The following is a 25,256-nucleotide window of genomic DNA, read 5'->3' as shown; positions in this document are numbered from 1 at the left end:
TCTTCAAAACAACAGTGTAAATGTAAAATAGACCGAAACTAAAGTAGACCAAAAAGAGAAACATATTTCGAAAATATTTTGATATTTAAAACATTATTTTCATGTTATTCATATAGTTTTGAAGTCTTAAAAGGAAATAATATATACTTATTTTATTATTTAATTTATAGATTTGAAGTTAAACATGTAAAAAAGACTTAAGGTGCATAAAGCACAATTACACCTTAAGAAATATCACAATTTATATGACAATTAATCACGAAAGCCCCAAAATAGACAATCATCATAGCCCTAAAACAGACAATTAATCGTCAGACAAATTTCATAATTATGACAGCCCTAAACGTGGGCCTATTTGTGGCAGGGCTTCTTTTCGTGGGTCAAGGAGAGAGTTACTCGATGCATTAGCATTAGGGCTGTCAAATAAAACTTTGAATTTCGAATATTAGTCGAATTTAAGAAAACAATGCACATTCAAATGCTAAAACTGTGTATTCGAATTTTGGATTTGTGTCAAGCACTGGCAGTGACTTAAGACCGATGACTAAAAAAGGCTAGAGACAGTGCAAAAAAGACGGTGTAACAGAAAGCAGGTGTCTCAATTTACTTTTTAAATGTCTTTTTAATTAGACTTAGCATCTTAAAAACAGCACTCCTGCACAAGATTATGTATAAACAAATACAAAGACGTTCGTCTAGCGCGCGTTTATATAGAAAAGAAAATGGATGGTTGCAAATGTGTTAGGTGTGAACAGCCCCTTACAGTTGGTGGAGGTCTTTGCCCATTGTGTCTTGCACTCTTATAAGTTTGTCTCAGATTAAGCAATGAGTTGTTTAAATGGTTTGTCAGGAAAGGAGTTCAACTGGAGATTCTTGTGTTTTGTTCCATTCTGTTGTGTTCCATCTGATTGAACTCGCCCCCGAGTTCAGCCAAATACGATTGCTATCTGGGAATATTGCTACCCTACATACAACTGTAATGAATAAAAACAATGTTGTGTTTCACTGTTATTATGAAGCTCGAGTCTGGGGTAGTATATACTGTGGTATCAGTACCAGTGTAACACCATGTGGACTGCCTACTAAAGCACCCCCCCCCCCTCCTCATTTTACTTTTGTCTTAACATTTGAGAATATGGACCGACTAAAACTTTTAATTTATTTATTTTATGCGCATTAGTTGAAAATGGAATGACCTTTTTTTTTTTTTTTTTTACAGCCAAAAATAATAGCCTTTTTTTAAATAGCCTTTGCAATAATATAATGGCGCTGTATGGTTTATGTATTTAATGCACCCTCTTGTGGACTAAGGAAACAACATCAGTTTAAGAATCAGCTGATTTTAAAATTAGAATTATTCAAAAAAAAAAAAATATTTAAGGTAATAACAATGACAGCCCCAATTAGCATCATTAGTTTTGATGGCAGCATACAATTGGTGAATGGTAGAGAGGGTTGAGGAAGAGGAAGTGCCTAAAAGCTTCTTATTGGATAGGTGGAGGTTTGCCATGTTGTCTTCCATCGGTTAGTTACTCTTCTGTGGATGGGCAATTATGATTGCTGTTGTGCTGAGTGTCCATTGTCACAGTCACAGCACACACATAAAATAATACCAGTGGTCATATGTTTCTCACGCACGCATTCGTGCGCGCACACACACACACACACACACACACACACACACACACACACACACACACACACACACACACACACATCTTAGTGCTTCATCTGTGGCAGCAGGACTATCATTCTTTTACAGGTGAATGGAGGGTTTTGATAGTGTTTGTTTTTCAGGCTATTTGACCTGTTTGCTCAAAGGGAGCTATTGAGCTGATAGACTGCAGCACCCTGTAGTCCATCACCATCTTTTTTAGAAGTGACCTGCACCGGCCAACCTCTCTTAACGCTTAAACCCAACCCTGACCTCAATGTAGAACCTCTCCTGCATCTTAACAACTGTGCTATTTAGAGTCTCAAAAGCAAAAGTCTGATACATAGAAATAAATTGAGGTGATGCCCAGGCTTCAGATTATAACAAATTGTGTTTGTTTGTGTGTGATTTCAGAGTACTGTGATTGTGGAGAAGTCCATTCAGGATCTAATGAGTCTGATGCAGGATCTCAGTGCCTACTCCAACCAGTTCCTGGAGATGGTCTGTGACAAACTCAAAGAGTACAAGGAGATCTGCAATGCTGCTTACAGGTAATAACACTGTATTACTGGTAATAAAACTATGTTGCATGTAATAACACTACATTACAGGTGATAATATTATGTGGCATATAAAAACACTGCATTAGAATTGTTAATACTTTGTTGCATCTAATGACGCTGCATTACAGATGGTCATACTATTTTGCATGTGACAATTGCAGATTATGCGACAAAACATTTTAACACTGTATTTGAGTTTGTAATACTATGTTGCAATAAGTATTAACACAGCATTAGAGGGGGATACAACTATGTTACTGGTAATTAAACTCTATTACTTTATAGCTGGTAATACTAGCTAATCTGTCATATAATATCTCCGTTTTATACTCTCATTTATTGAAGGTACTTAAAGATTTAATGCACTGCATTATAGGGGGATAATATTATGTTGCATATAATTATTCTGCATTACATATGATAATACTATAGTGCATATAATAACACTGCTTTATACAGTGCTCAATAATACTATGTAGCATATAATAATACTGTATTATAGGCAATAATACTACTATATGCTGCATATAGGAATACTGCATTATAGGCTACAACACTGTGCTGCATATAGTAACACTGCATTATAGGTGTTCAATCTATTTTTCAGGTAATAGCAATGTATTACATCTGGCGATACAGTATTACATGTAATTACACTATATTTAATGGAATAATACTATGTGTAATGTCAAAATACTGCATTAAAGGCTGTAATACATTAATGCATAAATTAACACAATGTTATTTTTGATAATACTAGATTGCATGTAAAAACATTCTGTTATATGTCATAATACTGTGCTACAGATACTAACACTATATTATAATAACACTATTAGAGGTGATAATGCTATGCTGCATGTACTAATAATGTATTACAGATAATGAGACTATACTAGAAAATATAACACTGTTTTACAGCTGGTAAGACTATGTTGCATTTACAGCATAAACACTGCATTGTAAGAGATAATGCATTTTTGCATGAAATAACACTGCATTAGAGGTGTAATTACACTGGCTTATAGCTGGTTATACTAGCAAATCTGTCATATAATCGCTTTATTTTACACTAGCAGAATGTTTCTTAAAGGTACTTAAAGACGTAGATTATCATGCAGGATAAAACAATCCCTACAAGTGGTAATACTTAATTTCAGGTAATACTTAATTCACATGCAAAGCTATCATTTTGACAGTGGTACCTGTATACTTTATGTGAGTTGCATTAGGATGCTTAGTCCGTTTGGGTGTTTAAGTTAAGTCTGCATGGGTGTGGGTGTCCGAGCACATATGTGTGAGCCAACAAGGGGTTCAGTCATGGGTAGAATGTGCAGAGGCAGCCATTTCCTTACACAATAATCACATGCTACAGTATCAATCTTTCTCTCTCTTGGTCTCCCTTTGTCTTTTTTTTTGCTCTCTCTTTGAGCCATAGAGTGACGCAGTGCATTACGTTCTACATGACTTGTTCTATCAATCTGCACATTGCAGACAATAACTTTTCATTCATCTGAGCTCTCGTTCACCTCTCCGTATCATCAAAACTCTTCAGTGGAGCTGTGTTCTGCTGGCGTCCAACGCACACATTTAATGGCCCGGTTATGTAACACCAAAGAGATTTATCTGAACTTTGGATTCATTTGAATATTTTGGCACTTTCTGGAACATTAACTTGAAAGGGAGCTTGTCCAATCTATCAGCTAATCGCAAGCTTTGTTCTTATTTTATCTCAATACATAAGTTTTGGTTACACTTTGACAACTTACATTAATAAGTGATTAACAAATGATTAAATCATACTTAACCGAACAGTAGTTCTTGTACATTAGAATATACGAATGGATGAAAATAACGTTGATACCACTTCAAAATAAGTTTATATTTTGAAACATTAGTAAATGTGTTAAGTGTCATGAACTTAAAATGACCAATATTTTTAACAGCTTTTATTAATCTTGATTATTGCTAATTTATACAAATACAACGGTTCACTGTTAGTTTATACTAGTTCATAATGCATTAACAAATACATATAGAACTTTTAATAAAAAAAAATGTATTAGTACTGTATATATTGAAATTAACATAAACAAATATTTAGAAATTCTGTGATGAAAAAGTGATGTTCATTGTAAGTTCATGTTAACTAATGTAGTTAACAAAGGTTAACAAATTCAACCTTATTGAAAGCATAATTATATTAGTCCTGAAGTGGGTTTCAGACGTTGTGTGTGTTGTAGGGCCATTGTTCAGTGTGAAGAGAAACTCACCATCAGTGCATCCTGGGCAAAAGATGAAGACATTAGCCGCCTGCTACAGTCTCTGCCCAACTGGGCCAGCATGACTCAACCCAGACAGCTCCGACAGAAGAGAGAAGAGGAGGAGGACTTCACACGGTCAGAACACACTATAAAATTCATATATTTTTGCTGGCACCTAAATGTTTTGTATACTGCTTGTTTGCAGTATTGTAGAGGATGAAATCTGGCCCTTATACCCTCATCTGACATCTTTAAATAGGAACAAACTCAACTGCAGGCAATCACGCTATCTGAAACATTTCAGCATTCCATATTCTTACTGTCAGCCTCTCTCTCACAATTCTATTTTCAATTCACTTGCTCACTGTAGCTCTTCTCCTTTCTCCCTTTTCCTTTCAAGTGCACACTTGAATTAAAGAAGACACAAGTATGAAAAAAACAGTGATTGGCGAGAGGGAGCTGGCTCCATTTTTTATCAAAATTGCCCTCAAAGTGTTCTCCCGTCAGTCTGGATGTTCAATGGCCTGCAATTGTACAATAAATAAATGAACTGTTTATGTGGGACAAAAAAAGACAATCTAGCAGACCTGTTGAAGCTAAACAGCAGCAGTGAGGGAGAGGCTTTTACCATATAAATGACCCTGATTGTTTCATCAGCTAAAGAGGGATTGCGGCACATGTACAAAATCCTATACAGTTTGATAAAAGCTTGTTAAAATGTCCTCCATTCAATAGATGTTGCTTTTTATCTTACAATATTTTACAGCGCCTCGTTCATTTTTTCCCACATTTATCACAGACCTTTAGCAAAGGAGAGACTTTATAGATTTATTTTAAAGGAATAGTTAATCTGCAAATTAAAAATGTCATCATTTACTCACCTTTATGTTGTTCCATATGATTTTCTTTTTTCCATGGAACACAAAGGAGATGTTAGGCGGAATGACAGCCTCAGCCACCATTCACTTTCACTGAATGGAAAAAAGATGCAATGAATGTTAAAGGATTAGTTCACCCAAACATGACAATTCTCTCATGATTGACTCACCTTTAAACCATCCCAGATGTGTATAACTTTCCTTCTTCTGCAGAATCAAAATGAAGATGTTTATTAGCAAATTTCAGCTCTGTTTGTCCAAACAATGAAAGCGAATGGGTGCCATGATGCTGCTGGCTGTTTGACGTTCCAAAATGCATATTTATGCAGAATAAAGTAATCCACATGACTCCAGTCGATCAATGAATGTCTTCTGAAGCAAATTGATAGGTTTGTGTAAGAAACAAATCGATAAAACTTTCAAACGTTTTAACTTTAAATTGTTGCTTCCACCCACCCCATTGCTGTTTGAAATTGTTTTTAATTATCAAATAACGTTTTACACAAACCCATAGATTTGCTTCAAAAACATTAATTGATCGACTGGAGTCATGTGGATTACTTTTATTCTGCATAAATATGCCTTTCGGACCATCGAACTTCCTGCAGCGTCATGGCACCCATTCGCTTTCATAGTATGGACAAACAGAGCAGAAATGTGCTTAAAATCTTAATTTTGGCTCTTCTGAAGAAGGAAAGACATACACATCTGGGATGGCTTAAAGGTGAGTAGATCATGAGAGTATCATCATTTTTGGGTGAACTAATTCTTTAATGGTGACTGAGACTATCATACTGTATTGCCTAGTATCTCCTTGTGCGTTCCATAGAAAAAGTAAGTGATATGGATTTTCAACCACATTAGGGTGAGTAAATTATAACAGCATTTTTATTTTTGGGTGAACTATCCATCTAATGTCGCTCATCCATTCTATATATGAAGCTAAGTGTCTTCAGCTCTTGTGGAATTGTGCTGAGGTTATGAGAAATAGAGAAAAAAGGGAAAGCCTTTTTAAAATACACATTAGCGCTGATGTGTGCATTTGGCATGGATCCAACATTGGAGAGAGTGCCAGTCCTCTTGTGCCCAGCACAGCAAGATACTGTCATCACCCCCTCTTTTGCCCCTGTTGACTTCTTCTGCACCTCTTCTCTACTCTCTATGCTTTTTCATTCTATTACCCACAACTGCCTTTGAAACCCTTTAACATCCTATCTTTCCAATCTCAGCCCTTCCACTTTGCTCCATTATATAGGACAGACAGTATATCTCCATTAACAATATATATATATATATATATATATTAGTTTCTGTAAAGTTCCTGAAAACAAGATTTATTTATTTAAGAAGCAAAGCTTCAAAAGATATTAAACCTCTTTTAAAGATAATAATTTTTCTTACAACATTAGCAACAATTTGACAATGGGGTAAGAAAAATCAATGAATACTCAAGATATATTCTCTGAAAACAACTATGATTTTACACAGTTTTGCTTTTCAAGAAAATTCATCCTATTTTAAGAATGTTTAGATATTTTTTAAATATCTAAACAAAAGACAGAAATACAGATTAAGACATTTTTATTTATTCATTCAATAATGTATTCATTATTATTATTTAAATCACAGCTGAGCCTGTATATTTACCTTTTGCTATTTGAAACATGTCCCTTGCAAATCAAATCACTTATTGCTTTCTTAATTAACATCCACATCAGACAGCTGTTTTACCTGTTTATAAAATCAATCTATTTCAACCCAGTATGTGATTTTTCATGTGTGTAACAAAACATATTTAAACACATAGAGGCTCAAGGCTGGTTATTTAAATAACTTCTCTCTCTTTCTCTCACAGTGCAGCGTTTGCTAAGGAATCAGAGGTTCTGACTGGGAATCTTGGTGATAAGTTGATTCCTCAGAATGAGATTCTGCGGGATGTGAGTGATCTGAAAGCTTTAGCTAACCTGCAGGAGAGTATGGAGTGGCTTGCCACCCGCCTCAGGGGGTTCTTCAGCAACTTGCCCCAGAGCTCCAGTGAGTATCTGTCTGTCTGTATGTTTGGGTGAGTGTTTGTGTATGTGCGTGTCTTCATGTGTGTCTAGCTGTTTTTGTGTTTGTGAGAGTGACCAGTGTTTACCGGTTTTGATTTTAGGGGCCCCAAGCTCTGCACATTTTGGATGTCTCTACTGTTTAGCTCATTACAAGTGTTTTTTAAGTGTATTTAGGTGTGGTCACTTTAGGCTTTAAGCATGCAAAATTACTTCAGACCCTGCAATGAATATGGGCAACTCAACATGATGTCAAGCATCTCTAAAGCTTCTGTGTTCACATAAATAAAACAGTAAATTATACATAATAATACAATTAAGATGTTAACATTTAATATCTCCTTAACTTTTCCGTATCACTGTAAAACCATGCATCTTTGACATTTTAATGAATGTATTTTTTTATTTTATTTTGAGCCAAGTGGTCAATCTGTGACTATTAGATCCTCTATTGGTCTACACCTTTTCACTATAGGAATTCATAAGTCAGAGTTTAACTTAAATTTTGGTAGGTAGCAATTGAAAAATATCCCACTTTTGTAATGAATGGAATTGAATGAAGCATAAATCTAGGATCTGGGATATTTTGCTTGTAACCATATAATGCCATTTGTATCAAATATGATACACAACATTTGACGGCTTATGTCAACGTTTCAGCTCTCTGTTCAAGCTGACGAGCAAAACAACCTATGGTATGTACGTTTTTACATGTTTATGGCACCATCTAGTGGTTATTTTTTGAAAAAAGTGGTTTCAATATTTATATTGATCTTTTTAAAATGGCGGCAGACTTGCACAAAAATTTACTCTTATGTTGGGATAAATGACGGCTTATTTTAATAAAGTAAAATTAATTATTATGATTATATTGTTACTGGTATTTTAAAATGTGTATTTGCTGAATATAAGCAACTTTTTGAATTTTTGAATATTATTTTATTGAAAACCCTGCTTTGAAACCCATGTATCAACTATGGTACACTAGGCTTTTGAGGTATATCTCTTAATCACCATTACATTCATGCCCACAACAAAACGTGCTTTGAAAATTCTTATACATACATTTTATATGATATATTTAAAGTGTGAACTAATATTTCTTCATATTTTCATATATGCAGCCTGTCTCTGTCATTATAAAGATCTTATTTTACATTACAAGCTATTTTGTCATCTTACCATAAGTACCTTAGACCCAGCAAAAAAGTGTTACAATTTCCCTTTTTTTAAATGTCAATATAGTGTTTTGTGCATAAAATACATATGATAATTTTTTTTTTATTCATATTGTATTTGATGTGCTGAATTGAACTGTGCTACATTTCAATCCATATTTATAGACCAAGGAGAGGAAGTTGTCATGGCCAAACTCTCAAACATTTGGTATCTCAGCTGGGTTCATCTACAGCAACACCTTCCAAAACGGTCAGAAATCTAGGGGTGACCATCGATAACCAACTCAATTTCACAGACCACATCTCAAAGACTGCAAGATCATGTAGATTTTACACTCTACAATATCAGGAAGATTAGACCCTTCCTCTCTGTACATGCCACAACACTTCTTGTTCAGTCACTTGACATAACTAGAGGACTACTGTAACACTCTCATTGCAGGCCTCCCTGCATGTGCAATTAGACCTCTGCAAATGATCCAGAATGCAGCAGCATGTCTGGTCTTTAATGAACCAAAGAGAGTGCATGTTACACCACTCCTTGCTTCTCTTCACTGGCTGACGGTTGATGCACATATTAAGTTCAAGGCTCTGATGTTGGTATACAGTACAGTCACTGGGTCTGCTCCAGCATACCTAAAATCATTTCTGCAGAAGTACGTTCCCACCAGAATTCTGCAGTCGGTTAAGGAATGGCGCCTTGTTGTACCAACACAAAGAGGCACCAAAACACTTTCCTGGACTTTAGGTTTCATCATACCAAATTGGTGGAATGACTTTCCCCAACTCCATCCGTGAAGCTGTCTCACTTTCTGTCTTCAAAAAAAGCTACTTTTTTCTTTAATCTGTCTTGATTAATACTATTCTGATGCTAGTGAAACTTTGTATTATAGCACTTTTCTTACCACTGTCTCCTTAAGCTGATTCACTTATAATGTATTCCTCTTTTGTAAGTCGCTTAGGATAAAAGTGTCTGCCAAATGAATAAATGTAAATGTAAATCTCTGAAAAGCCAAGGGAGTCCTCTGATAATACCCAAGATTTACCACTGTAGCAAGTATGGGCTAAGAAAAACTTAAATAACAAATATCCTACACAAAATTAATGGCTAGGCCTCAGGAGGATAATGAACTTTTAAGCCTAATGTATCAAATAAACCCAGCAAAAAAAGAAACGTCCTCTCAGTTTTAACTGCTTTTATTTTCAGCAAACAACATGTGTAAATATTTGAATGAACATAAAAAGATTCAACAACTAAAACATACACTGAACAAGTTTCACAGACATGTGACTAACAGAAATGTAATAATGTGTTCCTGAACAAAGGGGGGTCAAAATCAAAAGTAACAGTCAGTATCTGGTGTGGCCACCAGCTGCATGTTCCTGGTGATGTCTGGTAAGGACCTGCCTTACAACAGGCCACCTACAAGCCTTCAGTCCAACCTCTCTCAGCCTATTGCGGACAGTCTGCACGCTGATGGGGATTGTGCGTTCCTGGTGTAACTCGGGCAGTCGTTGTTGCCATCCTGTACCTGTCCCGCAGGTGTGATATTCAGATGTACCGATCCTGTGCAGGTGTTCTTACACGTGGTCTGCCACTGCGAGGATGATCAGCTGTCCTTTCTGTCTCCCTTTAGTGCTGTCTTAGGTGTCTCACAGTACGGACATTGCAATTTATTGCCCTGGCCACATCTGCAGTCCTCATGCCTCCATGCAGCATGCCTAAGGCACGTTCACGCAGATGAGCAGAGACCCTGGGCATCTTTCTTTTGGTGTTTTTCAGAGTCAGTAGAAAGGTCTCTTTAGTGTCCTAAGTTTAGATAACAAAATTATCTTTAAAATACAGTGTCCTGAAAAAGGGATGTTTCTTTTTTGCTGAGTTTACATTTTGTGTATGATACATAAAAAAATCTTGCAAATGAATGTTTTTATGTAATTTTGTGATTTCTTATAGTTTGTCTAATGGTACTAACTGTTTAATGTAAAACATTTGTTTTTATAATTGTATGACAGTTCTGACAGAGTCAGGCTTTACAGGGTTATATGTCTTTAAACCCTGTGAAATCAAAATATTTTTTTGCTGCTTTTAATCCATAAACATTAGCTTTAAGGTTATCTATATGCTAGTATACTTTTAAACGTTGACAAAATACGTTTTCAGAAGATATAAGCATTTAAAATCTGTACTCTCTCTCTCTTCCGGGTAAAAAGACTTCGGGGACATCCATGGCATCACATAGGGGTTTAGAAACCTTGTCCAATTAAATGTTTTCTAGAACAAGAACAAGCCCTCCATCTACAGCTGTTCAGCACATCTGGTTGTGTTCTAACTACCACTGATCATGCCTTTTAGGGCACTTCGAAAGTAGTGGTCATTCCAAACAGAAATTCCAATAAAAATTGCTTAAAAATGTAGTTCTAACTGACCGTTTTCACATTTCCGTCTGAAGCTCTTGCAGTGGAGGGTAATTGTCTTAGAAGGGAATAGGCCACAGAGATGATCACTTTTGAATGGGATGAGCCAATTCGGGAGTGGGACACAAGGATATTTGCTGAAGTTTATTTTAATTTTTTGTGCAGCTGGAGGTTTCTTGGGATGTACAGCTTTAGCAAATGTTCTTTATTCTTTATACTTAAGGGATAGTTCACCCAAAAATTTAAATTATCTCATAATTGACTCACCCTCATGCCATCCCAGATGTGTTTGACTTCCTTTCTTCAGCAGATAACATTTGAAGAAAAACAGAAAAATATCTCAGCTCAGTAGGTCCATATAATGGATGTGGATGGTAACACAATATTTGATGCTCCAAAAAGCACAGACAATCAGCATTAACGTCATTCATATGACTCCTGTAGTTAAATGAATGTCTTATAAAGCGAAACAATTGAAGACATTTGAAGAAATTTCATTTTTGGGTGAGCTATCCCTTTAGTATATTTTGATTCAAAACATGGATATGTTATGTTTTACTCGCTTGTATCTCATTCATCTTCATTGGACTTGCACAATGGCTCCAGCCTCATTGTAAGCAAAGAACATGTATTCTTGTGCATTTGTGGGCTAGTTATGGATTAATGTTGTTGGTTAGGTCATTGTTCAATTCTCAAGTCATTAGAAAAGCTGGCCGATATTGAGATCGCTTCTCAAGTTTCCCCAGTAAGCATCTCTGACATGAGCAGCATGTTGCAAAGGGGTGTGTGTGATTGTGACTAAACTAAAGCCTATTGGCTATTTTTTAAATGGGATGTCATTCAACACGTCCCACTCACACTTCCTGTTTCAGTAGGGAAATACGTCAAAATACCAAATCGGACTGCATTCGTCAAGGCACATCACATGTACTTGAAGACCATACTCCAACTACTAAATCAGAGTTAAATAACCAGACTGCAAAATACCGCAGTCAAACAGAATTTACTCCCAGAGAAACTTAAGCACTGGTTGTTTGACTTCACTACAACTCCATCAATTAAACTTTCGACAATGCCTTCCAAATGTCCTCCATTGCTTTCGCTACAAACTGTAAATAAGATATTTTAAAACTATTGTTATTTCAAATTTTTGGGTAAAGACTGCTTCAGAGTGACTTGCGTCCGTTGCAGATAAAAATTCAATAAGAGCGCAGTTGAGGACGTGGTGTAATTACCATTAGATCTGTACAGAAGCCGTAATGGAGTGTTTTATCATGGTGGGACAGCTTCAGCATTGTTCATTATTTAGTGTTTGCCGAGCTGATGGGACCGTTGCTGACGGAAACCCTTATCTCTGAAACCCCCCCCATAAATTGGATTTTATATTATGGAGCCAGTCAGGTATGAACAAGTCATTTTCTCCTGTCTTGTCTTGCAGACTAAAACACGTTTTCCAGTGTAATGTGGGGGAGATTAAACAGTGTCTCACCACAAGAGACTAAGCATTGAAGTGGACGGAGTGAAGAGAGTTCCTAGAGAGAAAGAGAGAGCTTTTTTGCCCTTGTCTATGTAAAATGTAGACTCACCTTAGTCAGGAAGAGACATCCTTCATGCACTCGTGGCCACCTTGATGTGGCAGCACAGTGTTTTTTTTTGTTAGATATATTCTACAAAGATGGTCAATGAGAGCGTATCCTAGTCCCGGGACTCTCTGTGAGTTAAATCCTTGCCGTTGCTCAATCTGTCCCTCCAGCCTCCGCTAAAACAATCACTCAGACCTCTGCAATAAGATGCAAGCCGATAATTCCTCTCTTTGTCTTTTGAGCAATATGGTGTTGAATCTTAATGTAATCTTAATTTGATTTGGCACTAGGACACACTTGTAAAGAGATGAGCCCCATGTCCTGCTTTCAGACTTACTTCCTTGGGTAGAAATGTATGCGCTTTTATTGGTTGTTAAAATAGCAAGAGTTTTAGATGTGTCTTATCACCCTTTTTATATATATAGTTTTTTAAATACCTATTCAACTAAATTGTACCTGCACACAGAGACCCGTATTTCTCCCTCTCAACATTTTGATTGGCTGGGTGTAAGGAGATCTGATTAATTTTAGCCCATTCAAATTAAGCATCAAACAGTCAGAAATATTAAAGCTGTCACTACTCTCTTTTTTACTGTACTTTTTAACGTGCATTAGATGCACCTATACATACAGTCTTAGCCTGATTTGTGCATTAAAAAAAATCTAATTTTATTATGCCATTAGTGTTACATTTTATTGCTGATTTGATATATATGGTAGTTGTCATTGAATACTTTTAAGAAGTGGACATGTGCGGTAATTGACATTTTATGCTCCATCTAAAACTAGGGCTTGGTAAAAATATAGAATTTCCAAAGCATCGCAATCTTTGTTTGAATGATTTCAATATCAATTCTTACTTTAAATCATTAAGATATTTTTCACTTTGTGGCAACCCTCTATAATGCAAGTCAGACACTCGCACGTGTGACCAAATCTCACTATATGCTGCTAAAAATGTCTGTGATTAGCAACTTGCTATGTTCAGATTTCACTCACCAGTGATTGAGTTGTTTAGTGGAGAAGTTATTAGCACAGATGTCCTTTCACTGCATGTTGTGAGTAAATGTTTGGTTTAACTCCTCCTGCGTGTCCGAAGACAAGATTCCATATGCCATTGAATAATGTCTCTTTTCATGCCCTTTTAATGTCATTTAATTCTAATCACACATGGATGCTCTAAAGAAACCACTCACGTCATCTTTCGTTATAGACTTGGAGACAGTACCGATTTAGCATGTGTTTTACATATCAATGTAAATACTTGTAAAAATAAAAAATTACTAGGCATGTCATGATATATTGATTATTGATCAGCACATTATTTTATCAATATGTTTTTGAGGCATTGATATATTCAAATGACTCAACATTTAATTAGAAGCCAAATTTTCATGCTTTGCAATTCACTGTCAGTAGGTGTAATAGCATTGGGACAACACAAGGGGGCATTCAGCAAAGAACATTTACTGAAGCAGGTCGCAAGACACCGGTATCACAACATTGCACGGGTATTTTAGAGCTCCTTGCACAGGATGCATACATACTATTGGAGCAACTAGCCGCTTTTGGTTTATAATAAGCTGCCACCAAGCAATTTAATATTAACAATGTTAATTAAAAGGTCAGTACCTTTTAACATTACACTGATAGGCTATGCTCTTGCTGGAATAATGTAATCAGCTATGTTCTTGTGTAGTTTGGGCTTTTGAACCTAAAATATGGATATGTTCTTGTCTGGTGTGCGTCACGGGACCTGGCATACATTTGATTGATAATGTTGCATGTTTAAAGATTATGAGCGAGTGTTATGAATGCACTGATAATATAGTGCACTTACTGTAAGTTCGATTGTGCTTTCATGTTGGATGATAATGGGAAAGCCGCGCTTCGGGCAGTTCGGTGTGTGTGCGCGTGCACAGCACACAGGGGTGTGTGAGAGAGAAGTGAGGGAAAGATTTTGAGAAAGAATTGTTAGCTTTGTGTTGCCTCTTACCTGTTGTAAGAATAAATTCTCAGAAAAGTGAAATGACTGCACCCGTTCATTAACTGTGATTGTTACAGTAATATAGTAGCCTATGTTATATTGCAAGGTGACGTTGCTTGTAATAAAAAAAAGAAAAAAATGTTAGCTGAAACATGCTCAAACTTGTTCAAAAAAATAGATTTTCAGAACACCAACTGCAGTGCACACTGTGTATTAAGTAAAGTCTATTTGTCTGTGCCAGTGCTATGTGGGGACCTTGATAACCCATGTACAAAGGGTGACCAGACATCCCGATAAAATCATGACAGTCCCTCGTCCCGACAGAGTGACAGTCGGGATGCCTTTTTGTCCCGATAATATAGTCTTAGCCTAATATTTTACAAAAATGGTTATTGCTGTACTTCGTGCTTTTTCTGTATTGAAAAACGTTTATTGAGAAACAAAGTATGCACGCAGACCATTGAAAATGTGTAGATTTCTTTCAAGAGCTGGACCAAGAGGAAGGAAACATTGTATATGTTAGCTTCAGATTTGGTGTGGGCAGAAGAACATTTCAGATCATAGAATTTCTTGATCAATTTCACAGTGCAGTCAGCCGACCGATAAACTATGGCCGTGCACAACAGAATAAGCAAAAAGTCCTTTACTTGCGTGCACCTTGTCAGATTCTGAACTTTGCTTCACAAAACAATCACTAACACTTGGCGTGACTCTTTTGAAAATCCTCATTAACGCACGCTTCCTTGACATTTTTCCAGCCGCAAGTTCATCTGAATGCTCTTTCAAACGGACTCTTCAATCAGTTCACTAACTGGATGTCTATTGACAGGGGATTGTGATTGGATAGTTTAATCCAATCATGTACTTCAAATAACACAGTGTGATTTTATTGGTTTTACAAGCCGTATCCATGGCTAACTTTGATTAGAATACTCGCGTGACTGAGGAAGCCGCATAGGTGAAAGAGAAATTTTAGGAGAGGGGAAATACTAGAAAAACATCTGTGAGTGCTGCAGATTTTTAAGCAGCCACTGGTTATGGCGAGCCCGCATTGTGTACCTTCATAGAATTTTCTTTTTAATTTACATTTTATTTTATAATGTCCCATGTCATCCACCAGACACATCCGGTGTGCAACCCCCTTTAAATTTACCCTTCCGCTCACACTTTACCAAAGTTGTGTTGAGAAATACATTTGAAAACACAAAGACTATTGTGCAATGTGCAACCCTATTTATTTCTGAAAATATCCCCATACATATCTATAATCATCTGGAAAATCTTCCAATTATTGATGCGTGAAAAAGGCATTGATCCACAAACAATAAAAATGTAACAAAAATATATATGCAGCATAATATCTACAATTTCAAGACATTAATTGATGGATCTGAATTGGAAAATGTTTCAAAAGCTAAAATGTGACCAATTTGATGAAAAAACAATGATAAAATATAGTTGGTCAAATTAATATATTTGAATTGTACTAGAAGGGTTGCCTAGAAGGAGCATTTATAATTAAGTGCATTAGCTGAGAGAGAATTTCAAGAGAGAAACAAAATGAACCATTGTAACAGAAAAGTACTCCTATGAATCAATATGAAATCGAATCGGAATCGAATTATATCGATAGTTTGTTAATCTGAATTGAATCCCAAAACCCAGCCCTAAAAACTATTTTAAACAACATGGTGCACATTTTTTTATACTAAATAAATCCTATACTAAATAACTTAAAATTTGTGTTTATTAAAAAGTGAATGAAGATGTTATGCAACAAATATACTATATGCTGTAGAATCAATCTTGACAAACAGTATTAGAGGTTTCTGTCTTTCCCCATTAAAATAGAAACGAAAAGCTATACTTGCATGACTAGAAAATAGCTGCCCAGGGGTGTTGCCAAGGTGGCCACCAAGTGAACTGCTTACCTTTGACCCCAGGTTTAGTTTATCTCAGGGCTCTTCCTTTGACCATTGCCCTTGATTCCTTGAGCAAGGCCTTTAACCTTCTGACCTAGGAAGCTGGATAAGCAAAAAGACTAAATTATTGTAGAAACTGCCCTCTTCCTTTCAGATGCTCTTTAAATCCATGTTCTGCTCTCATTTGGCTTGGCTCTCAGGAAGATTCAGCTTTCTCATATCACTGAACCGATGCAGAGCTTTGAGCGGCTGTAGACTTTAGTGCCGGAGAGGGAGTCTGAGGTCATGTGATCTGTTCATTTTTAGAAGTTTTAAAGTGTCTTTATCGGCAACAGTAAAGGTCTGCTTTCCATCTATTAGCATAATGTGTGTGGACACACTCAGACACAGTTTAATTTCTGAAATAGCTCTTATCGAAGACATCTACTCATTTTTTTTCTTCGTTCATTCTCTGTCACTTTCCCCCTCCTCTCAAGCCCTGTCCTGGAGGCTTAGCTTGCAGAGTCGAAGCGCGGACACAGTAAGGTCAAAGGTCGCCAGCAGACAGAGAGCACTGCTCTCCCCATGCAGATGTCAATGCTTCTACTGGAGACATATAATTGACGCTCTCAGCCAATCACATGCATCATTCATGAGGCTTCTGTCTTTCGTTTTATCTCTACTTCTGCTGCAGCTCACACTCTATGTTTCCTCTGGTGCTATGGAGGTCAAATATCTTGTTTAGTAGAGCGCTGTTTAACAGCCAGTGGGAGGCAGGGTTATTATAGTTTTACATTTTTTTGCAATTTACATATATTTATTTCAAATGTCCTTATAATTTTATTTTGTTTTTCATTAGTTTTCAAAACAAAATTTGTAATTGTTTTCATTTTTCAGTTTACTTTTTCAATATTCAGTATATATATTTTTTATTTTTAGTTTGTTATTATTTATAATACTAAATCTTATTATATTAATACTATAAATATTAATATTATAAATAAATAAAATTATTTTATAAATAAATAGTACTATTTATACAACACATTTTATTTATTTTAATTGCATTTACATTTTAGCATTTTAGGGCTGCCAAAGTTAAAGCATTAACTGATATTATTTAAGTAGAGTAGTTATCAGTTTATATAAACAATATTATTTGAACTGATATTAATTTAGCTAATTATGTAAATAGGTATAACACCATTTAATATTTCTATTTTATTTTAGTTATTTTTAGATTCGTGAAAATATGTATTTTAGTTAAGTTTAACTTTCTTTTTTATTTTTATGTCAGTTAACAAAAAGTTGTTGTTACCGATAATAACATCGGTGGAAGGTAATGTAGTTTGTCAACAGCAGATTATGGGCAAAGCTTCCATCACCCTGACAGCTAGAGGGATTTGGTTGTGTACAAATGTATCAGTGAATGATTGATCTACCTTCTCTCTCTCCATCTTTATGAGTACCACCTTCTCACAGATGGCATTGAACAGACGCTTAGGCAAAATACAATTTGAAAATAATTGGATGAGCCCATGAAACACTGCACATATATACTCAAGCACACACCCTCCAGTTAAAGAAAAGTAAAAGCTTAGAAGTTAGAGGAAGAGAGCTGTGCCAATTAAGAGGAGTCTGTTATACTCTAAATTGGCGGCCCCATACAGTGAAGCCTTGATCATGTTATCACAGTAGGGCAAGTTCAGATGCATGGAGGAAAGGGACACAGACAGCGGGCCCTATCACTCTCTCACACCTCCAGTGGTGGCAGGGGGTCTGGCACAACACTTTCAACAGAGCAGCCATGTTTCGCCACATGCTACATGCCTGTGAATCACTACAAATGCTTGCTCATTCACTCACTCGTTCACTACCAGTTAGTAGGTGTACACATGAGCAAACGTGTTAACAAACACACAATGAGACATCTACATCCAGCTCTGCACATGGACAACATTCACACTAATTGCATACTGCAAACATGCAGGATAATTGCCTTACAACATTGGCTTCCTTCCTTTAGATTTGCAGTACCATCTCAAAATCAGGAATCATGCTGTTCTAGCAGGACTATGTTACTAATTAACAAAAATGATAAACTGTCTTATATAAACTGCCTTTTTTGATTGCACCCAACAGATAAAACAGTTTTACTATATACAGTGGCAACAAACATTATGTGAACCCTTTGGAATTAGATGATTTTCTGCATTAATATGTCATAAAATGTGATCTCATCTTCATCAAAGTCACAAGTATAGACAAACAAAATATGCTTAAGCTAATAACACACAAACAATTTGTCTAGCTGTGGACAGATGGAAATCTAAGCTCTTTGAGATAACTTTGTAACCCTTTCCAGCTTTATGCAAAGCAGCAATTCTTCATTGTGCGTCTTCTGAAATCTCTTTTTTGCGAGGCATGGTCCACGTAGCAGATGCTCCTTGTGAATAGCAACCTCAAAATATTTTAGTGTTTTTTATAAGTCAAAGTAGCTCTAACCCACACCATCAATCTCATTGAATTAATTGGATGCCAGGTTTGCCAACTCCTGATTCTAATTAGCTTTTGTTGATGTCATTGACACACTGTGAATGTTTGAATGATGTATTCAATATGTACAAAAACAATACAATAATTTGTGTGTTATTAGTTAAAACAGATTGTGTTTGTTCATTATTGTAACTTAGATGAAACACATTTGAAGGCACATTTATTTATTCAGTAAATGCAGGTAACTCCAAAGGGTTCACATACTTGTTATTGCCACTGTATGTCTGTGTAAAGATAGATAATAATAATAAAACAAAATTGTATCTGAGCTCCAGAGAGGACTGAAGCAGTGAAAATGTGTTGCAAACATTTTGAGTCTATTTTAAAGTGTAAAAGCAAGACTAAATCGTGACATTTTATAAAGAAAATATTAGTGATGCTTGCTGAAACAATGCTAGTGTGTTGTGTGTGGTTGCTAAGGTGTTCTGAATGGTTACTAGGTTGTTTCTTAGTGGCCCAAGTCAAAAGAATCTACCCCCAAGCCTCTATTATATGGGGCCTCTAGATATGGCATTGGTCCCTCCTTTAATGTAATTCTATGGGATTTTTTTTCATCTCTTTTATCGTCCACTAGGTTTTGTATGTCTGATCTCTTAGCACACCTCTCCTGAGCAAACCACATGAATTAAGGTATAATACATGTTCATTTTATATAAGTTACAAGCCAAGGTTTAATACTAAGAGTAAGAGGTTTGTTCAAATCTCTAATCCTAAGTATGAGAAACTCTAATATTGATGCTTTCTTTAGCAAGCAATAATCATTTCAGTTTTATTTAATCTCTTCACCGTTAAAATAAGATTTCAGGGAAAATGCAATTGCTGATTTGGTACTCTGTTTGAGTTTTGTAAATTGACCCAAAATTGACTGTCTGCTTCTTACAGCGGGCTGACAGTTCTGTTAACCATGGGAAATCACATCAAGGGAATTCTCTGTGCTCTTGGGAATTACAGATCGGTCCTCAGTGGCCCTTGTGCCTCTAATCTTGCAGCTGGTCATCACTTTTATGTTTGTACTTCTTGTCTTCAAGCGTTTTTAATCAGGCCACGTCAAACACAACCTTATCTCCCACAAACCTTTTTCTACTGAGTTATAAACAGTCAGTAATTAACTACAGAATGAACACTCACTCATACACACATTCTGTGTGTCTTTCCATATCTTTTGACTTTTGCCTGTGTGTATATATGTAATTGCTCTATGGCAGCAGCCATCATCTAACACAAACACAAGGGACCAAGTGCCATGTGAGCATAATAGCATCCATCAGCACAGCAAACACATCCACACACAGACCAGTAAGGCTTTGTGTGAATGTGACCTTCAGAAGTTTAGAGACACACCGCAGAGTTACAGGAAGTCGGTGTCCATCGGCATTTCTCTTGCCTCATTGATCGCCTAGTGTTGTTCTCTCTCACACACAAACACACACACACACATTTTTCTGTTTGATAGGCAAGTATGCGTGTGCTTGCTTCTCATTGGATAAACCGGTTCATGTGTTATCTTGTCCTTTTGTCTCTTTTGTTTTTAAATTTAATTCTGTAATTTATGCCAGGTGATTTACACTTGGTTGAAATGTTTTTACATTCACAGGAAGTAATGGAAGTAATTCAAATGAATAATCATTGCACTTCAGTAAAACGTTTAACAGATTTGATTTATTGTCCATAACTGTTTGCCAGTTGTGGCAGATATTTTCTTGTGGAAAATTGTACATTGTTGCAAAAGGTTTGCTGCAAATTTGCCACAAATAAAACATTTTTGCAATTAAGTAATTACACACTCAGCTCGAAGTTGAAGATAGCTATTCATACTCTAAATGTGTGTTCTTGTAGGTGTTTCCCCAGGCTCTGACGCCCATGTGAACATTGAGAATATACGCAGTCGAGAGCAGATCCTCCAGACATTGACTGACCTCTCCAGATCCTTCCAGGACATTGCCGACCGATGCCTGCTAGTGCTGCATCTGGAGGTCAGGTAGGACCAACCACTCCAGCTCACTATGAGAGTCAGACTCAGTGCATAATGGTGTCTACAAATTACAGTTTACACTATGTCAGAGAAAGCTGTGAATCCACTGATTTCAATGAAGATGATGCGTCGCAAAGACATAGAGGAAAAACACAAGGGTTTGTGAAGGTGTTGCTCCATAATGTGACCAAAAAGTTCAGAACATTTTAACCATTTTGAATCTGACATAGATTGAATATCCACATCCAAGCATCACAAATTTTTCTTAAGTGCACCAATAGGTAATTTCCTCTTCCTTCCCCCCTCCACATGCCCTCCCGTGCTCGCCCTATTATTCTCTGATATCATTTAGCTTATGTGATCCTGTTTATGATTTGGAAACAATAACATACGGCTCCCATGCTACGCGTTATTGACTTTTTCCATCAAGCAAATTTCCCCTGATAGTGCTTGAGGGTAAATTAAGCCATCAGAAAAGGTAAGAAGGAAAGGATGTAGGCTTTATCGTTTGGTAGAAAGGCGGCTTCGCTTAAAGCCTTTTTAATGGTGAATGAGGAAGGGGAGGTTTTATTCCAGGGCTGTTGAATGTGGAACCATGGGAAGCCATTAAAGAAGCACTCTTTGTCTTACCTTCTCTCTTTGTATCTCTCAGAATCTCTTTATCTATGCGTTTATTGCCCCACTTTACTGAACACTTCACAGGTTTTACACTCAAACACACATGCACCTGCTCATAGAATATTACATCATCTCAGTTCATTCAGCCTTTATAGAGTGATGCTGTGTTTAAAGATGTTCACCATCAGTATCTGGAGTTTCTATGGGGACCAATAGCAGTCTAGAGTACTGCTAACTCAATGCACCTAAGCTACCAATGCACATATTCAAATACATTACTTTTGACTGGAAAGATAGGACAGACTGACTGACTGACAGACTGACTGACAGACAAATTACACAACAAAATTATGTGTTTTACACAATATGCACCGTGTGCACAAAGGTACCTATTGCACATTTATTACTTATGTTGCATGTGTTAAAATGTGTATTTGCATTTAGATGGGACCAAAAGTCCAACCAGACTTTTTAATCCTTTTCAGTCTCAAAAACAAAAATACTTTCTTAAGCTTCTGGAATTTGTTCTTATCTGTCTTTACCGCAGTCACCATTTTGTGCCTGTCTTCTCTGCCCCATCAGGGTCCACTGTTTCCATTATCTGATCCCTCTGGCTAAACAAGGCAACTACGCCATCGTGGCCAACGCAGCCAGCATGGACTATGACCCTCTGGTGGTTAAGCTGAATAAGGACATCAGTGCCATAGAGGAAGTGATGGGAGCTGCCCTGCAGCAGCACAAGTTCCAGTATATTTTTGAGGGTAAGTGAGCTCTTATACTGTTGAGTGCATAAGTTTGCATCCCCGTTGCGGAACCTGCAAGATGTTCATCATTTTAGAAAAATAAGAGACATCATAATTGTTTTTTATTTAGGACTGCCCTGATAATGCTATTTCAAATAATAGATTTGTTTATGTATATTCAACAATATGAAATCATATCTGAATTTACGTAATGATCCTGCTCAAAAGGTTTTTAAAATGGTGCGTTGCTTCCTCGATGATCAATGACTGTTTGTGTCTTTTGTGATAGATCTTTTAAATCAATGTTTTATCTCTTGTATTTGTATAAATTCTGAAAATGGGACAAAAGGATGCAAACATTTGCACTCAACTGTACCTCAACAGGAAGCTGATTCCTAGAGCATCTCTCATCCTTCAAATTGTGTCCTGGCAAAATGCGATAAGCAATTTGAATGTTGACACTGAATTAAAAATAGCTGCGCATTGTGACAGTCACAGCCGATCAGACGACATTTGATCTTTAAATAAATAGTTCACCCAAACATGAAAATGCTCTCATAATTTAATCACCCTCTTGCCATCCCATATGTGTATGACTTTCTTTCTTCTGCAGAAAACAATTGAAGATTTTTAGAAGAATATCTTAGCTCTGTAGGTTCATACAATGCAAGTTAATGGTGACCAGAATTTTGAAGATCCAAAAAGTACAGTAAGGCAGCATGAAAGTAATCCAAAAGACTTTGAGTGATTAAATCTATCTTCAGAAGCGGTATGATAGGTGTGGATGAGAAACAGATCAATATTTTAGGCCTTTTTTACTATAAATCCCAACTTTGACCAGACATTCTGTGCTCGTCGTCTTCTTTATTTTGGCGATTGGAATTCTTCATGTGTATTACCACTTACTGGGCAGGGAGGAGAAAGAAAAAAGAGAGGTATAAAGGAAAAGAAAATAATAAATAAATGATATTAAAAGCCCATTAGGTGGCGATATGCAAGATGAATGCGAATCGCCCAAAAACAAAAGAAGAAGACCTCTTGTGAACATGCATAGGATGGTTGGTCAAAGTGTAGATTTATAGTAAAAATAGCTTAAATATTGATCTGTTTGTCACTCACACCTATAATATCCCTTTTGAAGACATTGCTTTAGCCACTGAAGTCGTATGGATTTCTTTTATGCTTACATTTTCTGCTTTTTGGAATTTCAAAGTCTGGTCACCATTCTCTTGCATTGTAAGGACCTACAGAGCTGAGATATTATTCTAAAAATCAATGTTTATGTTCTGCAGATGAAAGTCATACACATCAGGGATAGCATGAAGGTGAGTAAATGATAAGATAATTCCTTTAATGTACAATTATGAGGAGCAGGATTTTTGACAAATGAGATTTCACAGTGGGTGGGGCTACCCAGTGTGGCACTGAATTTTTTTTTTTAATCCACTGCACAATTCCTTGCTGTTCGTCATGTCGTAGCTACAACTAGTTAAAAATATATATATTTACATGTAAGCGATACTGTAGATTTTATCACTTGATGCTTTATCTTGTCATGCCAGGTTAGTATACAGTGACAGTTGTTTGATTCTAATTATCTTCCTGGTATCTTTCCTCAGGTCTGGGTCATCTGATCTCTTGTATTCTGATAAACGGGGCTCAGTACTTCAAGCGCATCAGTGAGTCTGGCATCAAAAAGATGTGCAGAAATATCTTTGTGCTCCAACAGAACCTCACCAACATCACCATGTCACGTGAGGCTGATCTGGACTTTGCCAGGTAAAATGCACACACATTGTCACACACACAAATTGATTTTAGAGAGAGGTGATTTACCATTTATTATAATGCTTTGATAATAAGTGTGTAATTTCTGCCTCACTAGTGCCACCAAATGGAATTGCAAAAATAAACTTTGTTTTCAAACAGCTTTCCTGAATTGTTGAGACGCTCAAACAATCAGAGCAATATTATAACAGCACCACAGAGACACAGTGTTTACAGTTTTGGAGGAAATAAACCTTAGAATTGCTTACTAATAGATATCTCTGCATATTAAGCTGGGATAGGAGGAAGTATTTTGACATTAAACTAAGTTATATGCTTCAGCTTAATGTCCATAGAATATCTAATGAGTATAATATGATAATTATACTCTGAATGTCATGACATGGCCCGATGATTCTACTAGATACACACTCTTCAGTCTGTCTGCCGTCTTGTTTTAATTTTCTCACCGACACCGCCCATGTAACGATATGTAATGTGAATTGTCTAGTAACCATTAGCTGTGCTTCGAAAGGTCAGTGGCTAACGGGATCACAGTTGAAGATATTTGAACTTTGGGCACCAGGTGTAATTCTGTAGCTTGATGCTTTGCTCCATATGAGTCATGTGCAGTGTTTTGCTGTGTGCTCCTTAACTGTTTGCTATGAATTTCTGAAAGACAGTCAATAAACCTCAACTCTCTCCAGTCTGTAGTTATCTAACACTATGTTTCTATATTTTTTATGTGAAGATTACTGTCAGGGCAGTTAAATTAAATAGAGTAATGTGTATTTTGCTGTACAAGCAATGGGAATCAATACTGGCAGATTCATTGCGTGATTATTACAGCCCTGGCTTATTGACCTCTCTCTCTCTTGCTCGTATGATACATAGGGGTTACAGTTGGTGATTGAAATTACAGTGCATTGTTCACTAATAGTCCCTCTGACTAACCTCTCCCACTTACACGCACAGCAGAGAGACAGAGACTGTATGAATCCTTTACACCTGCATGGTCCTTATGAAACTGTTTGGAAACTACATGCAGCTGAGCCATTTACATTCAGTTTTGAGTTTGTTTAAATTGCTGTTTGTGCTTGTGTGTGTATCTGTTGAGTGGTTGTAAAAG

General features: G+C 36.5%; 1 protein-coding gene across 1 annotated transcript in view; it reads left to right on the top strand.

Annotated features, from left to right (window-relative positions):
- The window catches only part of exoc4 (exocyst complex component 4), a 160,396-nt gene that overhangs the window by 120,620 nt on the left and 14,520 nt on the right, over positions 1–25,256 (top strand). Inside the window, exons 12-17 of the mRNA XM_052118956.1 lie at positions 2,069–2,205; positions 4,461–4,616; positions 7,215–7,393; positions 20,864–21,005; positions 22,200–22,378; positions 23,980–24,139. Of these exons, the coding sequence (XP_051974916.1) occupies positions 2,069–2,205; positions 4,461–4,616; positions 7,215–7,393; positions 20,864–21,005; positions 22,200–22,378; positions 23,980–24,139 (953 nt within the window). The remainder of the gene's footprint in view (positions 1–2,068; positions 2,206–4,460; positions 4,617–7,214; positions 7,394–20,863; positions 21,006–22,199; positions 22,379–23,979; positions 24,140–25,256) is intronic.

This window comes from Xyrauchen texanus, chromosome 45 (genome assembly GCF_025860055.1).
Source record: "Xyrauchen texanus isolate HMW12.3.18 chromosome 45, RBS_HiC_50CHRs, whole genome shotgun sequence".
NCBI classification, from domain to species: domain Eukaryota; kingdom Metazoa; phylum Chordata; class Actinopteri; order Cypriniformes; family Catostomidae; genus Xyrauchen; species Xyrauchen texanus.
Note: the sequence above shows the minus strand (reverse complement) of the source record. Positions and strands in the feature narration are given on the sequence as shown.